At 37.6% G+C, this 21721-nt stretch overlaps 1 protein-coding gene across 1 annotated transcript in view; it reads left to right on the top strand.

Annotated features, from left to right (window-relative positions):
* The window catches only part of FGF13 (fibroblast growth factor 13), a gene marked incomplete at its 5' end in the record, with an annotated part of 514647 nt that overhangs the window by 302323 nt on the left and 190603 nt on the right, over window positions 1-21721 (top strand). The window contains one exon of the mRNA XM_080910284.1: window positions 21696-21721. This exon is cut by the window's right edge and continues 142 nt beyond it. Within this exon, the coding sequence (XP_080766410.1) occupies window positions 21696-21721 (26 nt within the window). The remainder of the gene's footprint in view (window positions 1-21695) is intronic.

Below are 21721 nucleotides of genomic sequence, written 5' to 3'. Positions count from 1 at the left end.
AAAAAAAATGTGACCAGATAGATGGAAATATCACTCACTGGCAGGTCTCTAGTAAGGAGTCAGGTTAATACAGAATCCAATAATGTCAAACCTGATAATAGGGCAGTCTTAATCCTCTGCCTACATCCTTTACTGGAGTGCGTGCATCTCTATACAATAACAAAGAGCATGGTTGTTCACTAGGGCTCACACCATCTTTTTCTATCAGGAGCCCTCTTACCCAGTAGATTGTGCTTATCTAGATAGACCCCAGGAATTATTCCCAAGGTGCCCGAGCCCTTTTACTCTAGGAAAAAATAATCTCATGATCCAGATGAACCTTCAGAGTTCTTCATAGGACCAGGTTTAAGCTCTGTCTCTGAGGAGATTAAACCCTTGTTTTTCTTCACTCCTCTTCCTGCTGACTGAAATTTCCCCAACATCAATTCTCTGGATCAGTGACAGAGTCTAGAGACCCTGACCTAAGGGAACTGTTAGCAAAATCATTTTAGAAAACTAATTTGCTCTATTTTTCTCTTCAGATACCAAGTTTGAGTTACATTTTATTTTAATAGTTGCCCAGAATCAGGCAGAATGTTCATGTTCATCTGCACCATCTTCCATTGTCTAAAGGAGCCAGGAAGGGAAATTTTAAGCTAGAGATCACTGAAGATGCCATTATGGACACCTGTGAATGTCTTTCTAATTTGCTGCTCAATGGAGGAAAGCATTTTAACGCGGGTCTTGACAGCATTGTGTTACAGTGATTGATTCAGTATTCCACTTGTAGGAGAATACATGGGGGTGGGGGACTTGTGATGCTTCATTTATGTTATTTGGGATCCCAGTCAATACATATCGATCTGTTGTCTTGAAGTTGTATGTGAATGAATATCATGCCTGTCCCTTTCTAAAAATCTGCAGTAGTTCACAAACATCTTGTAAAAGTATTGCTTTTTATTTCTGATTTTCTACTTTCGTGGGGGAAAGGAAGGTGAGACCAGGAAATCTCAACTCATCTTCATAGCGTGAATGTGGGAATAGTCCTTGGGAATGTAGGCCCACTGACTTTTTTAACAGGGAAATATTTAGAGAACAAATTTCTCAGGTAATGCCTGTTCATATATATATAGACTGTAGCAAGAAGTGCAAGAAAGTTTCTAATGAATACCTTTTCATGTGGCATAATGAAGAAAATCCAGAGTCCTGAAGAAGCTCTCCAGCCAATGCAGCTATGACACTGGATTTGAATAGGGTGCCAAGAACACTTGATCCTGTTCCATAGTGGTTGCTTCTGAGATGTAAAGTCAGAGCAACTCACATGCCTGAGATCCTCTTTCCCCTGCATTCTTCCTGTAACATGCTGACGCAGAGCAGTCCTGATGCTGGTCATAACTCCCACATTAAATGATATTACTTTGTAAAAGATACAGAGGAAGTAGTAGACTAGAAAATGATACAAAAAATACAAAGCTAGTAGTAAGTTGCAAGAGGGAGTAATGTGGTCCAAGTCCCAGGACTGCTATGCTGTTCCTAAGATCAGTATAAGGTACAGCACTGATTTATCAGTCCTTTAGGTACCCTTCTTGATAACATGGTTGGTCCCGTTTCTCTTGCTATGTAGATGCCATTTATTCCAGTCAAATCTTTGTTCTGTACATGTAATTTTCAGAATTAACAATCATCCCAATAAGGCTTCCTGACAGCTGGATTGGCTGCCTGTGGTACGGTTCTCCTAGACATAAGTTTATGGACTGGTTATGTATTTTTTGCATCATCTTCTAGTCCTTCCCTTATGTGTTGTACAACCATGTATGTCCTTGTATGTCTTGATATATTCACAGCATAACGAAACATCTTTTTTAATTTTGCTTTTCTAGACTCGTAGCTGATTATTACTGAAACAATGCTATTCTGTACTGAATTGGTCTTAGCAGTGTCTCACCCTGTGTCCTCAAGTTGCTTTTCTGCTCCTGCCATTTCCCAAAAGTGAGAATGCAATGAAAAGCAGACATACCAAGTCTACCTCACATTGTTGATGTTGACCTGCCTATCTACTGAATAATCAAGGTTTTATAGAGCAGGGATAGGTTAATGGATACTTTATACCCTATAGAGAAGCTGGTAGGTATGTGGTTTAATTTTCCATTCTTAATTAAAGTAAAATTCCCTTAATGGCTTATGCTTCGATGGCAGGAGTCTCTCTTGCTTACTATTATGGTTTGATAATATACTTGTTAACATGGTTCTTCCAAATCATGATATGAAATGATGTCCAATGAATTGCAACTTAAAAATATTGAATGACCTAGTCTGTGTACAGTGGAGGAGTTCTTTGTTTTAGAAGAACTTGATGTATTGTTTTTACAGTCCATCATACTTAAGCTTTCTGAAATTTGATTGTGTGGGTAATTGCAACATTTTCACTGAGCTGTATGAGCTTTAATTTTAAGTATTAAGGTTGACTCATGACTTACTCACTTCCTGAATCCTGATCTGATTGGTTAGGGATAGAGCACAGTTCTGAGTCTGCCATCAGAAATTCATCTGTTATTATACAGAATGGCCAAATGAAAGGTTCAAGTGAAGTTACAATGTGGTAAAACTAGATGAATGAGGGAAATCCACTACTCCTAGGTATGTATGCTGGGACACATGCTAGGCTGGCACTTTACCCCATCTGGCCAGAAAGAGTTTAAGTCTGACCATGCAAAAACATGCTATGCAAAAGCACTGTCTGGAACTGGGTAAGTCCTGTAGATCATTTGGCAGCAATGGTACCTCCATGTCCCCATCTCTAAGTGCTGAGCATGAACATGCCTTTAAATGGCAGCATTCACACGTTGGGCTGTATATAACTTCCTATACTTAAATTCATGCCAAACTCAGTAAACATAGCTACTTATCATTTTCTTCCCAAAAAAAATGGGAAAATTAAAGATTTGTCACCTTTAATTCAATGGGAGAAAGGATTACCATTTATTCCTACAGCCAAGTATGTGGAGGTTCTGATTCAATATTTGTGTTTCACTCTAGAAACAGTTTCTTAACCTTTTGATTCTTTTCGTTATTGCTGTAGTTCCATCTAAATTAACAAACAAACATAAAATAATTGTCACAGCAGTTTAATCTCAAAAGGCATCAATGCTGACAGACTGTAATTGAACAATCCCTGTTTAATGGGCATTGACTTCTCAGGGTTGCCTCCCAAGTTTCCCAGCAGGCCGTCTTTGGCTTTGCTCAAGAGGTGGTCAGGGTGGATGTTTCTGAGCTTCCTGTCTAGCCTGGTGCCCTGAAGAAAGAAAAGGTTATCTGTTCATACCAATGAACCTGTCATATATATACCATTCCCCTCTCAACCGCTCTGTAACATTAGACTGGAAGAGGCCAAGACTTATTTAACATTCATTTTTTTGTCTAGCCCTATATGCCCAAGTTAGAGCACAGAATAGCGTCGGGTATGGAATAGTTGCTGAATCTGTAGATATGATAATGACTTTATTGAATCTCACTGGCAACAGTGTCAGAATTGAATTTCTATTTCTGTCATGCATTTTGGTGGGGAAACTTAAGGCAATAACTCCCTGGACCTCAGCTTCCCTCTGTGTTACAATCATGTGTCTTTTTAAAATTTAGTTGTCATGAAGAACAAAATCAAACTAAATGGGAACACTTTTTTTTTTTTAATTTGAGATGCTAAATACCTCAATTGGTTAAGAGTCTAGTGGGGAGACCACATTGTACTTGTCTCTTCTGTATATCACTACAATATTATTCTTTATTTTTCATCACTTTGGCAAAAACATTTTGATAGCATTTAATACAAATAAAGTAGTTTCACTGAAGACAACTGCTTTATAGGGAGGAGAGCATAGGATTATGATAGTATGTCAATTTTTAACTTTTCCCATATTTGTATAAAAATATGAATTTGAATACAACATACCTTTACTTTCACTAAAATTTCACTGTGTCACAGAACTAAAAGAATTTTGTGGAAAATCTGCTAATATCATATTGCCAAGGGAATTGGAATTCATGCACAGTGATAAGAAAAAAGATTGAGACCCACAGTTATGAGATTTATTATTGGAATACTTGAGTTTCAAGTCTGAAAAAATAACAAGTAAAATGATAACAGTGGATAGAACATAAAGTTGGGAAACTCATGTCCTGTAACCTTGGACTAGTCTGTCTATTACTTTCTAGTTGGTGAAACACCCATCAGCTTTTCTTGCCTCAACACTTTAAGAGGATTCTCGGAAGTATATATATTTTTAATTAATAGGAAGAGAACTTACAAGCTATCAATAAACACTTGCTGCTATCATTATTGTGATCATTGGTATTGGCATCATAATGTTCATCACAGTGTAAGGGAGGTTGAAATTCATAGTATTGTCAAGTATAGGCATGCAGATTAGTGTTGGCATATTAGCCTGTTATCATACATTTTAATTGAATATAGCCATTCTGTCTTCCAACAGTTTCTTTTTAGACAAACTGGAACAGGATCCCCATAAGGACTATTATGCTCTAGGTCTCACAGGAAATGGGTACAGAAACAATAACAGAACCCAGGACTCACAATCCCTGGAACTTATCTGTACTTGATTATCATTTCTCTCTCTTTCGTTACCACTAGAGAAAGGTAGATCCTGCAGTGCTGGCGAGGCTGCAGAGAAAGAGGAACACTTCTCCACTGTTGGTGGGGTTGCAAGCTATTACAACCACTCTGGAAATCTGTCTGGCGATACCTCAGAAAATTGGATATAGTACTACCTGAAGACCCAGCTATACCACTTCTGGGCATATACCCCAGAGACACTTTAATACACAACAAAGATATATGCACCACAATGTTCATAGCAGCTCTATTTATAATAGCCAGAAGCTGGAAGGAACCCAGATGTCCTTCAGAAGATGAATGGATACAAAAATTGTGGTACATTTACACAATGGAATACTACTCAGCTATCAGAAACAATGACTTAACCAAATTCTTAAGAAAATGGCTTCATCTAGAGAATATCATCCTGAGTGAGATAACCCAGTCACAAAAGAACAGACATAATATGCAGTCACTGATAGTGGGATGCTAACCCCAGAGGCTTGCACTCCCCCAGAAACAACTCACAGACTGTATGAAGTCCAAGAAATAAAGAAAACAAAAAAAATATACATATATTTACAAAACAAGAAGACTTTGACTATTTCCATGTTGCGTTTTGTTTTGCATGTACTTTACGCTTATTGTAACTATTAGGTTTTCAATGCATACTGTCAAGCCCTTGAAAAAAATCAAGTACTGACTAAAAAAAAAAAAAAAAAAAAAAGAACAACATATTATGCATTAGTAAATATCAACCCATAGGCCATTCTCAAATTCTTGACTACCCAGAGTCTTTTGTGCCTGGCTCTATCTCAGTCATGATCACATGACGCTTCATTTCTCCAAAGCCTACAAGTGATTATTTGTTTTAATATTTTCAACTAATTACGTCAAAATTAATTCAAACTCATCCAGATTTATGTTCTTTCATTTTATGTGTATGAGTGTTTTCCCTGCATGCACCTGTGTGAACCTTATGGATGCAATGCTTGTGGGAACCAGAAGGAGGATTCAGAACCTCTAGAACTTGAGTAACAATTGTTTGTGAACTACTATGTGGGTGGTGGGAATTGGAACCAGGTCCTAAAAGCAGCAAGTGCTCATAAAGGATGAACTTTCTCTCCATTCCACTAATGTCCCCTTTGAGGAGTTTAATATCAACCGATGAGAGATATAAACAGGATTGTTAAAATCTCTTTACCTTTGCTGCATTTTATTGGCTAAAAACTCATTTAAGGTTCTGCCTCACTCTATAAATGTGTGTGTGTGTGTGTGTGTGTGTGTGTGTGTGTGTGTGTGTGTGTGTGCGCGCGCGCGCGTGTGTGCGCGCACGTGTTTGTATTCACATTCCTGTGGATATCAGGGTGAGGTTAAGTATCTTTCTCTATCTTTATCCACTTTATTTAATGAAGTAATATGTTTTATTGAACCCAAAGCTTGTCAGTTCTATCTGTTCTAATGATCTTGTTTTTGGAATCTTCTGGACTATAAGTGACTGCTAGAATTGGAAAGCTTCTATGTGGGTTCTGAGAATTTCAACTTTGGTCCTCATGCATAAATGACAATCATTTATCAACTGACCCATCTTCTCAGCCTCTCTAGCCACATTTTAATGAAGGGAGTATATAATGTTGTAACCAACTGGACACCTTGATGAACACATCTACTAAAATGTTGAATTATCAATCATCATTGTCAAGGTTGAAATGAGAAGGAAATTGATGTGTTTTACAATAAAAATCAGCATAAAAATCAAATTTTACTTGAAGAAGTAGGAAAAATGTACTTCTATGTCACTAAGCAAATACTCTAAATGTTTGTTTTATGTTTTTATAAATACTTATGCTCAATAGAGCATGTGGGGTGTATGTGTGTGTGTGTGTGTGTGTGTGTGTGTGTGTGTGTGTGTGTACATAACTAGTTATTTCATGGTTGTGATGATACAAGAGTTCTAACATCTAAGACATAGTACCAGTTATAAAGCTGAAGGCCCCAGGGGAGTTCATGTATCAGGTCAATTTCTTAAGCCAAACTAAAGCCAATGATGTAATTCCAATGATATCATACAAAAATATTTTTCCTTACTCAGAGGTACTCAGACTTTTCATTATTCAGATTTTCAACTAATGAGTGCCTATCAGAAATGGCAGTGTTTTCCCTAGTCCAGTGATTTGAAAAACCTACAACAGACATAATAGACATAGCCTAAATGATATTTAAACACATACCCTGATATCCCGTCTAATAGGCGGGCACATTCATACATAAAGCTAAGTAGCAATCTGTTTTCACTGATTTTATATCTCTCTTACAAGGAACTGGGATTATCCCATGAACATATCAGGGATCTTTAAATTCCTACTGTTCCCAGTATTTCTGTGAACCTAAATCATGGATAAGATGCTTTTCTCAAGATATGACTGCATCAGTTGGTGGATATCACATGACCATGTGTTGCAGTGGTTTAGACTGTGGCCTAGCAGTTAGCTACTATGTAAAGATAGCCAGAGATGAATACAAGAATGAAGGCAAGAGGCTTTAGCTTCCTGGGTTCTAGCATGCAGGTTTGCCTACATACCTATTATCTTTCTGTTTCCTCCACTTTGTTTTATGAATATACATGGTCAAAAAAAGATTCACATTCTTTTATGCTTCCCACAGAATTGTCAACAGACTCCCAGAGTTTCTTAAAGAGCAGAAGCAATTACATAGAATAGCTTTCTTAAGAAGTGTTGAGAATTCTATGTTACCTGTAGATGGATCCATGTTCTCTTTTACTTCCTAGATATGCCTGTGACCCATCTTGCTTTCAGCATTTAATGTTTTTTTTTCTTTTTTATGGTTGCCATAGCTTTGCCTTGAAATGTCTCTGCTAGATAAGGATTTGAGTCAAGTGACATCTCAAGGAGCTGAGAATATCTCATGCATATTATGCCCGTCTCCGAGAGCCTGTCAGTTATAACAGGTGTTACACAAAGCCATGGGAAAGAAAAGAACAGAATGAACCCTCTTTCAACAACTCTAAAAGGACTGTGTTTCTTCTGCATTTCATAGCAACTTTAAAAGCATCTCTTTAATTACCCACAAAATAAATACTTATTGTATAGGACAGAGTTTATAGAGACCATTTTCACTGGCTTTATTGCCAGCAATCTTGAACCTAAAGTTAGATACTTGTTAGGAAGAAAGCAGAGGGTCTTATGTATGAGATCTCGGAAATGCTTCATCTCCTCCAGATAACATTTTTGAAGGTTGTAATGACTGGCATATTCCAATTTCTAAATAATGACAAAAGCCAAGCTCTTTCAGTATGCATTTTTAATTAAAAAACTCAGACACATTAGTGTGTTCCAACTAGAAGGGCTATCAGAAAGAAGTAGGAATCACATTCAGGGCACTCATACAACTTCCTTCTGTGGACAGCTGTCTCCGATCTAGTTCATAAAGAATGGTTTCACAGTGGACATTTGTTCCTTGGTAGTGTACCTATACAGGTATGTGTCCTGCATTATTTTTTCTGCTCCCTTACTTTTGCTTTTGAAGAAGGGCTTTTGACATAGATGCCTCTAGGGCTACATGAACATCAGACAATAACCAATGATTTCCTACAGCAAGTTTTTTAATTAATATGTTTCCTGCTTATTCCACTTATGAAAGAGCAAGCCACTCTGCCATTTTGGTCACAACAGAACCCATTATTTGTTCTTTCCTTCTCAATGTTTACCTGTCCTGAGTCTTATATATATTCAAAACAGCATAGTCAAATGCATGCTTTCTTTGGTGAACTGACTTTCTGACTTTCATGGAGAAAGGGAAATGTAGTAGCTAGGCTAGGGATGCTAGTTTCTCACATAGCCCCAGTAGTATACCACTTCCTCCAAAGCAGTGAATAATGGATCAGAACATACCAACAGTGTCATGCTAATTGGGTTCATAATGAAAAAAAAATAGAAAGGAGAGGGAAGTGATTTCCACTCCCCTGAAAGCTCTGAAAACAGCTTTATAAATAATCTAGTCTGCTCTAGATGACAACATCTAAAATAACACATGTACTATTATTTGTATAGTGTAGAACAGTACTTAGCTTGGTCTAGGACCCAAACCCTTTACTTCTCAGATCATTTTTTTTTCCTCAAACTGTACTTAAGGGTGTATTTTATTAGTTTCATGGTATTTTTCTCATATTCATACATATGTACATACATATGTACATACATACATACATATGGACCTATGATTCTGTTTTCTGAATTGCATTGTATACCTGAAGATTCTAGTATGCAGATTCAGCTAATGTCAGGTCAACAGAATTTTTCTTAAGGAGAATTTGAAAGCTGGGCATGGTGGCTCACATTTGTAATCCCACAATTCATGAGAATAAGGCATAAAGAGCTCTATGAATTCAAGGCTAATCTAGGTTACAAAGTGAGTTACAGACCAGCCTAAGTAGAAATAGAGATTCTGTGAGAAGTCAAATAAGCACAAACAAAAAAGAAAAAAAAGCTAGGCACAGTTTATATGTGCTTGTAATTTAAAGACTTGGGAGGTAGAGGCTGAAAGATAAGTTTGACATAGGCATACATGAAACCATATCTTTAAAATAAATCTCACCAGTGCCAAATACATATAAACTTCATTGTCATTATTACTCACATAATACTCATGGATATTTAAATAGCATTTATATTATCTAAACAATTATAAGTAACTGATCTGGTATAGTTGTGCATGCCTTTAATACCAACACTTAGGGAGTTTTTGAGTTTGAGGACATCCTGGTTTAGGATAGCCAAGGATACATAGTAAATGAGAACTTCCCTCTAAACATAAAAGTACAAAATCATAGTCTATGAGTAGCCCTTGGTCCAGTGCTGCCTTTCCTTCATTCTCCATCAGTCTCTGGATCTCAGCTATGCTGGCCTTCATTTTCTTTTTCATACTGTAATTTCAGGACCTTTGTTGTTCAAACACCACTGGAAGTTTATCCCCCTTTGTAGCTCAGTAGCTCACTCTTTTATACTTCCTTGAGACTTCTACTCTGCTATCTCCTTTTTAGTGAACCCATAATATTTTTCCATTACAAAAGATTATACTCCAGCAAATATTAGGAGACTAAGCCATAAAGTTGGAGTCTTACTTATGAGTCTAGGGGCAGTTCAATGTAATTCTCCTCCAGTGTTTTAGAGACTCTTGCACCTCCCAGCTTACCTCAGCTTGGTTCCCATCAGCCATAGGGCTGCTCATAACAGTCTGTAACTCCAGTTCCACGTAAAATTGTTGCCCTTTTCAGCCTTCATGAACACCAGTTACAGAATGTAGTGCACATACATAGATGCAGACAAACCATCCTCAAAAGAAACTTAGTGAATGTATTGATTATACATACAGTATTTGATAATTGATATTAGAATTACTTTAGAAAGCCTTAAAAGTCAATTGGTTTGTAGAGATGGAGCTTGAATATTATATTTGTTTTCAATTGCTGCTGTAACAACTACCATAAATTTAATAAGTCAAACTATGTAAACTGTCTTATAGTCTTGCAGGACTTAAATCATGGATATGTCTTCTAATGGTGAAAGAACAAGCTGCATTGCTTTACAGAGGCTGTAGGTCTGATCTAAGGCTCATTTTCTTCATTAGCAGAATCAAGTTCCTTAGAGGTCAGGAATTTCTATTTCCTCATTGGCTGCTAAAACATGACCATTCCCGGAATCTAGAAGCAATGTCTATTCTTTTGAATCACTACTCTCTTCTTCTAGACTCAGGGCTACCCATATCAAATCATGGCCTGTCTCACTGTCTCCTCTGCATCTCTTGTTTTCATTGTGTAGATGAAACCCTAACTCTAACCTAATCTTCCTCAACTTCCTTCTAGATTTTAAGATTCCTAACTCATTTGTAGAAAAAAAAAATAGATGGAGTTAAAAATCATCTTATTATGCACCAAGTCAGATTCAGAAAAAAACAAGTAACCCATGTTTTCTCTCACAAGAGGTGATCTCATTTTTTTCCTGTGGCTGTGATAAAATATCCTGCTAAAATTAAATGTAGAAGAAGGAGAGATTTCCTGCTTACAATACCAGGTTACAATTCCTCTATGAGAGGAAGTCTAGGTGGGCATGTCAAGCAGTTAGTCCTATCATAGCCGAAGTCAAATCAAAGAGAAATCCATCAGTTGATACATGTATTCAGCTTCTTCTCTATAATTACACACTATTAGATCCTGTGCCTAAGGAGTTCCACTGCTCACAGGACCTGTCACCTCCCATAGCAATTATTAAGTCATTTCCCCAAAGGCATGTCCACAAGCCAACCTAATGTAGAAACTCATTCACTGAGACTGTCTTCACAGATGATTCTAGATTGTGTCAAGTTGATCACAAGACTTATTTATATTACATACATGTGCATGGAGTGGCATACACACACACACACACACACACACACACACACACACAATGAAGGTAGAAAATAAGAAAATAAACTATTTGTGTGGAAACATAAAACAAGCAACTTACTGGAAAGTGCCATTGCTGAAGACCCACCCACACAACTTATTGACTGTGAAGAGATCAAGCTGGTGCCTATCTAAAGCCTTAAAACCTTTGTGCTACCATCATTTGTACAGAAATGTACTCTGCATAAAACATACATACCAACCCAGCCACAAATCCTTTGATCTATGATGCTGTCCTGTCCACAGGCTATGCTAGTGCAATGCTAACACACAGTTTATGGGAGAAACAAACCAGAGTCTTACTTTATTGAAGGCCTATTCCAAGAACCAAAGACTAGATAGCCAGGGACCTAGGGTAAAACCAAGTATCACTGTTCTATGTAGCAATAAAATGACTCCTGATGACATTCTACTATACTCATTGGTCCATGCCTTGTTCTGCTTTCATCAGAGAAGCTTCCTCTTGCAGCAAATGGAAACAACTCTAGAGATCCACAGTCAGACACTGTGCAAAGAGTGAGAAACACTGGAACACCCAGCCCTAAAAACACCATCAAATCCCTCCCAGTAGGGTTCAAGGAACCCTGAGAAGAGGAATAATACTCAGAGGGGATCAAGTACACCAGGGAAACAAAGCCCTCTAAATCAACAGCTTTGGTGCACATATGAACTCACAGAGACTAAGACAGCATGCACAGGGCCTGCACAGATCTGCACCAAATGAGGTCCTAGAGCTGAAAGAAGTAGACACATGCCCTATCTTTAACCAGGAAGCAGTCTCAAAGAGAAAACTACTTGCATGTGAATATTTAGTTTCATTAAGGGAGTCTCACTTGGTAAACAAACTACTCTTAAGTGTAGGCTGCATGCCCAGATGTGGATGGCCAGCTGAAAATTAATTCAACAGCATCTTGAAACGTTCTTGTTCTCGCAATGTTGTGTCATGGCCTTTCTTTTTAAAGAAAAAAAAATACCTTATTATGTTTTATTTTATTTCATTTTACTTATATATTTTACCTCTTTTTTTTTTTTTTACCCTATGTAGCCTTTGCATTATTATGGCTACCAGTGTAGTGTTTCTATGGGATTTTATGGAATTTCTGAGTGTGCAAATGATTGGGTCTCTGTCTCTTTTGTCTCCTCCTGGGCACTTTTTGTCTAATTTTAATGTATTAATTTTGTTTTATATTTTTAGTAACTATTATCCCTTAGAAGCCTTTTTGTTTTATACTAGAAGACAGAAGGGGGTGGATCTGGATGGGAGGGGCAGTGGGAGGAGCTGACAGGCGTAGATGGAGGGAAAAGGAAAACCAGGTTACATTATGTGAGACAAAAATAACCTATCTTTGATAAAAGGAAGATAAAACAACAACAACAAAATCTAAGTGTTTATGATTCATTTACACTTAAATCATTAACTGCTATTTTAAGGATATTTGATGGTTTCAGGCTCTTATAACCATAAATACCTTTTTATCTTAAACAGAAAGACTGGGAGGAGTAAATAAACTCAAATACCCTTTGCTTTACATTCTTCCCAAACAAATTTGGAATGGATTGTAACCTGGCACAATCTATTCTTCCATCTGACTCCCCTGCAGGGACAGCCTTCTTAAAAAGAATAGCTCACTGTTCTTGTTGAATGGGGAGGAAGAATTGGTGGCAGGCACGGGTACAAAGGAAAGCACCCATTTAATTGGAAGGCTTCTTCATTACAATTATTTTGTGGATTTCAATTATTTTAATTGAGAGTTATATTCCATTAGCTGAAACTGCTGCTTTTAACTATGTAAGAAAAATGGATCCCTCTACAGCCTATAGGTTAAAAAAGAAAAAGAAAATATTTCCTAGAGGTACATAAGACCATTTAAGCTTCCAAATTGATGAATATGATGCTGAAGCCAAATTATACTAACTGCCTTCTGATGAGCCTGAGTACAGTTTGTGATCAAGGAGAGAGAAGGATTTAATGGGTGCATATTTTAAATGAAACAAGAGCACTGGCTCTGTTGTCTGGGTCAACCGAGCCTTCTTCTGCTGATCCATTCACTGCTTCTCTAATCAGTCAATGTCCATGGAACAGCTTTACTTTACCAGCAATTATGTAAGTGGTAGAAGGTTTAACATTGCTTAATCTAGTTAAGATGTGCTGAATATGCATGAATACATACCAATCCTGGATACCCTGGTGGCTGCTTCCACTCATAACACATTTTCTTCTAATTATTAGAACAGCTGTCTTGGGATTTTTTGATCATCTATAAAAGGTAGAAGATGTACTATCTCAGCACTGTAGGTGATGATGACCTTCACTCACCAGTTGTGTTTTCTGAGTATATTTTAACATCTACCAAAACAAATGTTTGATCTCAGGTAAAAACATATCTAATACCAACTATATGGCTTTGTACCAATACAAGTATTAGGTTTCCATCAAACTGTAATGTGATTAGCACATAACAGTGAGCTCTGAATCTTAAAGAAATGTAAATTCTGATTCTGGTGATGTGGGCAGGGCAGGGTTGAGAATCTCTGTTTTTCATTGTGGGGAAAAAAACATGCAACTTGATTAGAAAGTACACGTTAACTTAGCTAGGGTCTAGAGAGATGGCTCAGCTGGTAAGCATCCTTCTGCTATTATCAAAAGCCCGGTTTAACTTCTCTCAACAGCGTCACAATCTTCTGTAACTTCAGCACATATACATGTACATGTATATATGCTGTCAAACACTCATGCACATAAAATAAAATAAAATAAAATAAAATAAGCCTTACCTTATCTTTTTGGGGGAAAAAATGTTACTTTGGTTTATGCCTTGGGAACCTAAACTTTAAAAAAGGATCCTTGACATTCCAAGGGTTACATTGATAGTACATGGTACATGAGCTACGGTTGGAAACCACAGGTTGATTTTAAGGTATTTGTCAATGATCCTATAACACATCTTAGGATTTTGAAATATTCTATGTGGATAATACATTTGTAGTAGACGCTTGATCAAAGGGCTAACACTTTGAAGTCTTCCTTCTTTTAAAGTTCTTTCTTATTCAGAAGCTATCAGGATTTTTGCAGTTCTTTGTGTTTCTGTTTATGCTTTTCCCCCCTTTTTCCCTTCAGTTAGATTGCTTGTCCACCCCAGTGCACTCTAGAAACAGTAGGAAAACTGCTTAGACAATCAAACCCCAACCCACACTCATAATCCAATTAAATTCAAATCTTCAGACTTGCATCATCCCCAGGGATACTTTGTTAAAAGCCCCCAAGGTATTGCTTACATGCAGCAGTTACAATACTGAATTAGAGGATTTGAAGCAACAGTTTCTGCAAAATGTACTCTCAATCTCCTTTATCATGATGTCCTAAACAAAAATCTCATACCCAAACAAGGTTCTTAATGAGTTTTAAGAATCAATTTGTTATTATGAACGTGAACTGCCATGACCTTAAAACTGGTATAAAAATCTGAACCTCAGCCAGGAAGCCCATATCGGAATCATATAGAAAGGTACCTTAGTGAGGGGAAGCAGCATCACAAAATGGCTTCAGCACATGGCACATGTCTTATGTCCTAAGTTCTTGGTGAGCACTATTAAGGATAGAGCTTAGATCCATTTGATAAATAAAGCTGGCTAGTGATGAGATAACCTTTTTAAAAACTAGAATGCAGGCTGGGGTTGAAATCAGCTCAAGTAAACCTCTTAGAAATCTATTGTGGCTCTTCAGGCTGGAACAGAATTGCTGGGTAAATATGTATATATTAGTGTGATGCGGTACAGTGAAAAGTAAAGAGCCACCATACAAGGATGCATGACATCTCTTTACTGAGGAATGGGAAGAATGGAAAGACAAAGCTGATCAGAGAGCTGAACCTGCCCCAGGAAAAGAACAGAGGGATTTTCATTGTAGGGGAGACAAAGGATTACTTGCAAAGCTAATTCTCAACTCTGGCAATGCATTCAAGGCACCTGAGGAACTTTGAAAGCTACCAGTGCTCAGGACTCAACTCCAGTTTAATTATCCTGGCATGCAACTATGAGTATTTTACTTTTAAAAATCCCCCAAGTGGTTCAAATAATCAGCAGAAGCCAAGAGCCCCTAATTTATATAATATATTTATACTAGGCAGAGGGAGACTGTGAGTAGGCAGAGATATTGGGAGAGAAAACCCAAATCTCTTAGGATAGTGGCTCTTTGAGTCTGAAAGCTGAGGAGAATCAGCACCATCTTCCCAGGACCATGTGAAAAATGCCAAGCCTTCATAGCTAGAAACAGTTAGCGAGGCCCAGGCATCCAGTCCTTCACAAGTCCTCCAAGCAAGTATACATGTACCCTTGCTTTGGACTTGTGCTTCATAGGTGTTTATAGGAAGGGAAAGCAAGCAGATATTGTCAGAAAATATTGTCATTAGTAAAATGCTGTCCATGCCTTTGATGATATCATTTAGCTCAGTGGTTCTCAACTTGTGGGTTTTGACCTTTCTGGGGATTGAATATGAGACATCTGCATCACTTCTGCAAAGAGATGCCCCTTCCAGATAATAAAAGGCTTTCGTGCATTTGTGCTAGTTCTTCATAAAAGGACTTTCAGGCCAGAAAGTCTTTACCCATCACCAATTGTGGTGATCTCAACTAAGGTGACTTTGGATTCAGTAGGTAAGGGCATGTTGGTGACTTGGCACTATCTGAAAGTACATTTGGTTATTAGTGACTTGGCACTATCTGAATATACGTTTGGCTGTTACACTGGGGAGAGTTCTCTTGGCATCTGGTAATTTGTGATCAGAGCTGCTACTCAAAGTCCTTTGATACATATATAACAGTCCCCTCCAAAGGGGAATTAATTGGCCTCAAATGGGAAAAAATACAAAGAGACATCTCTTCAGCTCTTAAACAAGGAAACTGGGGCCTAGAAAGGTGAAATGGCACTCTAGATATCCCACAGAAAGTTAGAGTCCCTGGTTTTCAAACCTCCAGACCACACTGCTCTCAATTCCATTGATTGCAACCAGCAGCATTTCCTCTCATGAATCTCCTATTGAATTCATGGCTCTTGAGTGCCAGGTTATGTGCTGCTCTCCTGGCTGTTTTATATGCTATCTAATGCACAGTTTCAAAGTAGACATGGCTATCCCTAAGCATATTTTTGTGTTTATAGAAAATGCTGTATGCAAAGTGGTATAGGCCATTAGAAATATGAAGACTATCCCTATAGAGTTTGACTGAGAATGGCCCAAATAGACATGTATTTGAACACTTGGTCCCCAGTTAGTGGAACTATTTGAGAGGGATTAGAAGGTGTGTTCTTGTTGGAGGAGATGTGTCAGTATGAGTGGGCTTTGAGGTAAAAGAGCCCATGCCATCACCAGTTAGTTCTCTATCTGCTTTTTGGTTGTAGATCAGATATATGCTTTCATTAATTGTTCCAACACCATTTCTGGCTGCCTAATGCTATACTACCCACCATGACCAGCATGAACTCTAACCCTCTGGAGCTAGCTGTGAACCAGCAAATTAAATAGTTTCTTTAATTTTTTTTAGGGAGGACAGGATTGGTTTGGTTTGGTTAGTTGGTTGGTTTGTTTCACCACAATGTTTTGTCATGGCTATAGAGAAGTAACAAAGACACTTCTCCCAAAGATACTGAGACATGAGAGACATGATTCTTGGCCCTAGGAACCTTCTAAGTTATAAACAGTGTCATATATCTACATGTAAGTATCAAGATAATTTTCATTAAGAGCCTATGATAAGCCAAAAGCTATCCCAATGTATTACAATATTCCTCAAAAGTCACAGAAGATTAGGAGTTGGAGGAGTTGGAAGAGTGACTAAGTCTTATTATTGAGGGAAGGCTAAGTGAAGAGAGAATCCTTCACTCGATTAATAAATGTTTGAGTATAAATGACTAGGGCAGTATTCTGAACTTCTCATGTGCACTGGCAAATGAGGTACGATGTTCCTTATTCATGGAGCTTATGAAAAAAGCCCAGATAAGAGATGAGTGGATATGTAGATCAAATAATTACAGATCATATTTTACTTACCTAAAGTGGCTAAAAAGAAATATCTGTGGGCATTACATTTTAGTAGATCCATAAAGTACAAAAAAAGGGAAATTAGGGGAAACACACAAAAAAATGGTCTTAAGGCAGCCAAACTGGGTATATTATGGAACTAGTGAAATCTACTGTTGGTAGGAAGATAAGCATGTGATGGAAATGAGAAAGTGGGGGACCACCATGCTAGTAGTAAGTTTGCATTTCATTTTAAGATGAGAAGAGCAAAATAACCTGAAGATGGGTGAGAAGGAAGCATATTAGTTTTTGACTGGGGAATGGAGAAAATCACAAATGGGACCATAACTAAAAATTTAGAAATAATCCTTCACCAAATAAAATGAGTATTACAATCAACCCCTTTCACTCACTGAATTTTCTAAGCTCCACACATTTGAACCTGCCATCTTGATGATATCTGCTGACCTAGTAATGCCTGAGCATCATATACATATAGGTAGATAGTTACCTGGGAAGCAGGTTAGAGGTGCTGAGCTAAAACATACTGTGGATATTTGTACTTTTCAACAGGACAGGTGTTTGGCCACATGAAAGACTAATTGTGATAATTGCTCTATTTTCTTCTCATTGTCTTTCTGATTTTGTAAGAATGCTCGGTATTCTCTGCATGTTGCCTTATTTTTGTGTTTCATAAGGCTTCAAAAGCATTTTCTTCTTGGAGCCACTAATATATATCTGATAACTTTGATAGAATCCCATTGTTACATCCATTCCCTTTGCCCTCGTGATCTCAAATTTGCTTGGCTTTAAAATTGTGTATCGTTAATTATGTTGAATCATGATTGTGGAAAAGTACATTCAAAAGCAGAAAAATAACATCATTAAGTAATTGAGGACTTATTGACTGGTTCTGGTTGAAGCCAGCTAATATTGAGAATTATAATGGTCTGGTAAGGGAGGCAAGTCCCTTTTGTGCACTGCCTAAATAATTTCCTAGGCTCCTCCTGGTTGCTTTTATATCTTTGAATAATGAAAGAAAATTTTATAAAATCTTTGAATAATGACAGAAAATTTCATGAGAGATAGAGTTGGGATTTTGAGAGGTATAAACACTGATGGTCCTGATTGTTGGTAATTTAAGGATGCATTGGTAGCATTGGTAAGAATATTTTGTGTGGGCTTGATGGGTAAGACTCCAGAAACCTGACTAAACTTTTCCAGTACATTATTACTGTGTGGGTTTTACTGTTGTGGTTATCATAATGCTAATACTTGGGCAGCTATTCTTTGAGGCCAATGATGTGGATATTGGTACAATTTTTATAAGGTATGAAATAGGCTTCCCTATCCATGGGGAAGATACATCATTAACTTTCATTAAAATAACTTTAAAAGATAAATTTCATTAGAATTTTTAATCTTATCAGATACAATTGCATTGTGTTATAGATTGGTGCTTTGGGTCTGGTTTGAAATGGGCATCTTTCTGAATGGGTACCTTGGCTTAGTCTTCTCTTACTCCTACCTCTTTACTGCCTGTCTCTTGCCCTATTCTTGATCTTGCTAATATCTGAGAAGGTTATAGAAGTGCAAGGATTTTTAGTGATATTTAGCCCAGTGTTGCTGCACAGAAAACAAATCTAGGTCTTATCTGGCCCACCCAAGGATTTCAATCAACTTTTGCTTTCTTTTATAATGAGAACTTTTTTAGTGTGCTTATGACAAACACCCATTTCATTACTGAAGTCACTCACTCTTGATACCTCTGTGTCTTGAGTATGCCACTTGTCAGTGTGTCTGTGTGTCTGTGAATGTGTGGAATTGAGTGCATTCACTTCTCTTCTCCAATGCTGGAATGCTCCTATAGGAGTCTGAAGTTGTGAGTAGGGGGCATTGTGATGAAGGCTGAGTCACCAAGTATATAATTTAAATTTCTACACAGGGGCCTCTTCCTTGGTAACTGTTTGTAAGAGGCTTAGCAGCCTTTCAAGAAAGATGTGGTTCTTGGGTCCAAAAATCAACCATATGTCACATTTTATCAATTTACTTTGTCATTAAGAGACAGGGTGGACCCTTGAAATGGCAGAAACCTTTGTCTAAATCAAAGTATAACATAACCCCAGTATTAGATAAAGCTGTAGTTGGAAGATGCAATAAGAGCCACTTAGTCCTCAGTCCTGCAGATAGTCTTTCTTTATTGTTCCTCTCAGAGGCCAGCCACTCTCATATTTGAGGAGACCCCCCCAAAAAAAACCAAGTAAGTTTTGACCTGTAATTTTATATTTTCTATTCAAAATATCCTCAAATTCAGGAATTTTTAGACCCAAGTGAAGTATTGCTTATACAATAAATTTTAGTAAGAGAAATCCAGACTATTTCTAGCTCGCGGTTAACAGAACACCAGGATACTGTTAGATTAGCTATCTTTTCATTTCTTTTCTGTTTTGCCTGAATTGACTGATGTTTGAAGCATTGAGTATAGACAGCCTGAGACCCAGAGCAAAGCCATTAAGTCCCAGATGTTCATGATTTCCAAGGAACTGTTCTGCGCCTGTGCTTATTATTAAGATGGCTCCTTAACTGCTCTCATCCTGGCACCTTTCACATTTGCTAAATCCAATTTGAGGGGAAAACCATGGGGTGGGGGGAGAGAAGGGGGGAATTTTGTGAAAAGCAATTAGCGTGCCCTTTGGTGACCTTCATGCTTTCCCCATCATGATGAATTGGGGGTTAGCTCTTACATCGGTCAGCAGGTTGCTTTTGCTAGAATTGTGTTATATGTTATAGATAACCAGTTCTATCTAATTAAACAATAATGATGGCAATGTCCGACATTTTCTGGGAATTAATGAGCAGCTGGGAAAAGCTGATGGCTGAAGAGTCAGCCAAAGGCTATTAGCATCAGTCTACCATTAATCTCCTAAAATGCCCATTTGTGACATCATTGTTGGTACTGAACAATAAAAATGTAAGACAATTTACTAATACTCATTGGGTAGTCTTCAGTAAAAAATTCTATATGTATTACACAAAAGTTATGTTTTTCTTTTTTAGCCTCAATTGTCCTTTAATCTAAATAAAATGTTTTATATGTAGAAGTTCCTAAAATTGGAATTTCTTGGTTTTAAATAAGTGGAGAGTGTGTTTTTAAGAGTCCCAATTTGGAGAATTTCCTTTTCTATTTTGGATGATAAAACCAGATCTTTTTTCCTTCAGCTGTGATCTAGAAATTTGTGTGTACATTATCATGATTATCTGCTCATGGCAGAAACTGATTGCAAATGCTTTGAGTAGCAGCTGTTGCTTGCAAACATGTGCACTCACCAACAAGTTCATAAGAAGTTATAGTAACACTGCCTGTAGATGAAGGGAACTCCCTGCCAGAAAAAGCTGCGATGCTGCATCTATATAACATTTTCGATTACTGATACTGAATGCTAGAGGACAATCAGACTAAAATATCCACTACCTTCTTGCATATTTTACTAACAACATTTTTACATATAGGCTATCTATCAAGAACTTTTTCTAAAGACTAAATGGGAAGTTTTAAGTTACATTGTTTCCCATACCATCTCTCTCTCTCTCTCCCTCTCTCTCTCTCTCTTACACGCATGCACATGAGCCATAAGTTGTTTGTTTTGTACAACACAGTCACTCCCTGATTAAAAAAAATAGGCTGGTGGTATCAATCAGTCTTTCTAAATGCATGCTAAGTGTATGTATTTGGGGGAGTCGAATGAGTCAGCATGCCATTAATCACAGCTTTGGAGGCACTGACTCACTCCCAGGGAAATGGAGTGGCCTCATTGGGGAAGGGTGTGAAAGAAAAACTCCATTCTTGGGTCAGTTCCCTGTTTCTGCAAATGTAAATCAAATTTGCACCCACTTCAGTGGGTGGTTTTCAAACTAGAGAAAGTAGCTGTGGACCCTAGAAAGGCAAACATGAAGCTTTTCCAGAGAAAGAGAGTAATGAAACAGAACCCTGCATAAGAAACACACATGGAACCTTGGGATGGAAATTAGAGCTCACAAGAACCTAGAGGACATCTAAGGCCCAAATTTGCACACCTAGCCTTGTTCTTCCACAGTTGAGCCAGGTAGACTTTTGATCTGCTGTTAATTTGGGGAGCACTTAAGAGGAATCTCTCATCTTCATTACATGACTGGATATCTGAAGGATATTTAGAAGGGCTCTGGATTCTTTTTGGAAGTCAGACCTCTGTCAGGATCAAATGGAGAGGAGAAATGAGTGACACTAGTAATCACTGGGCAATTTCGTCTGTAAATATTTAGAAAGTCTCTTACATTGAAATGGGAGCTCTGTGTGATGTTTCTTTAAATAACGTATGCCTATCAAAAGGAAAATATTACACTTTGTATACAATTTAACACTGTTCAAGTTTCATTGTACTAGCAAAGTAGGTATAGATCATCTAGTAGCTAGCTTTCCTTAGGATTATTTCCAACCCCTTAAAATGACATTGCCAAGTTATTAGATGTGTTTCCTTAAAATTTTTTGTATGGAAATGTTTCCTTAGTTTTCCCTGGGCGTAGGTCTTATTGAAGATGTTCTTGCTTTCGTGAAGTTCTAACTTGACTTCATTTTGTTATGTGGTGACCACAGTTCTGGATGACGCCCCCCCTGGCACA

Source organism: Micromys minutus (genome assembly GCF_963924665.1).
Source record: "Micromys minutus genome assembly, chromosome: X".
NCBI classification, from domain to species: domain Eukaryota; kingdom Metazoa; phylum Chordata; class Mammalia; order Rodentia; family Muridae; genus Micromys; species Micromys minutus.
This window is presented reverse-complemented; position numbering and strand designations above follow the sequence as displayed.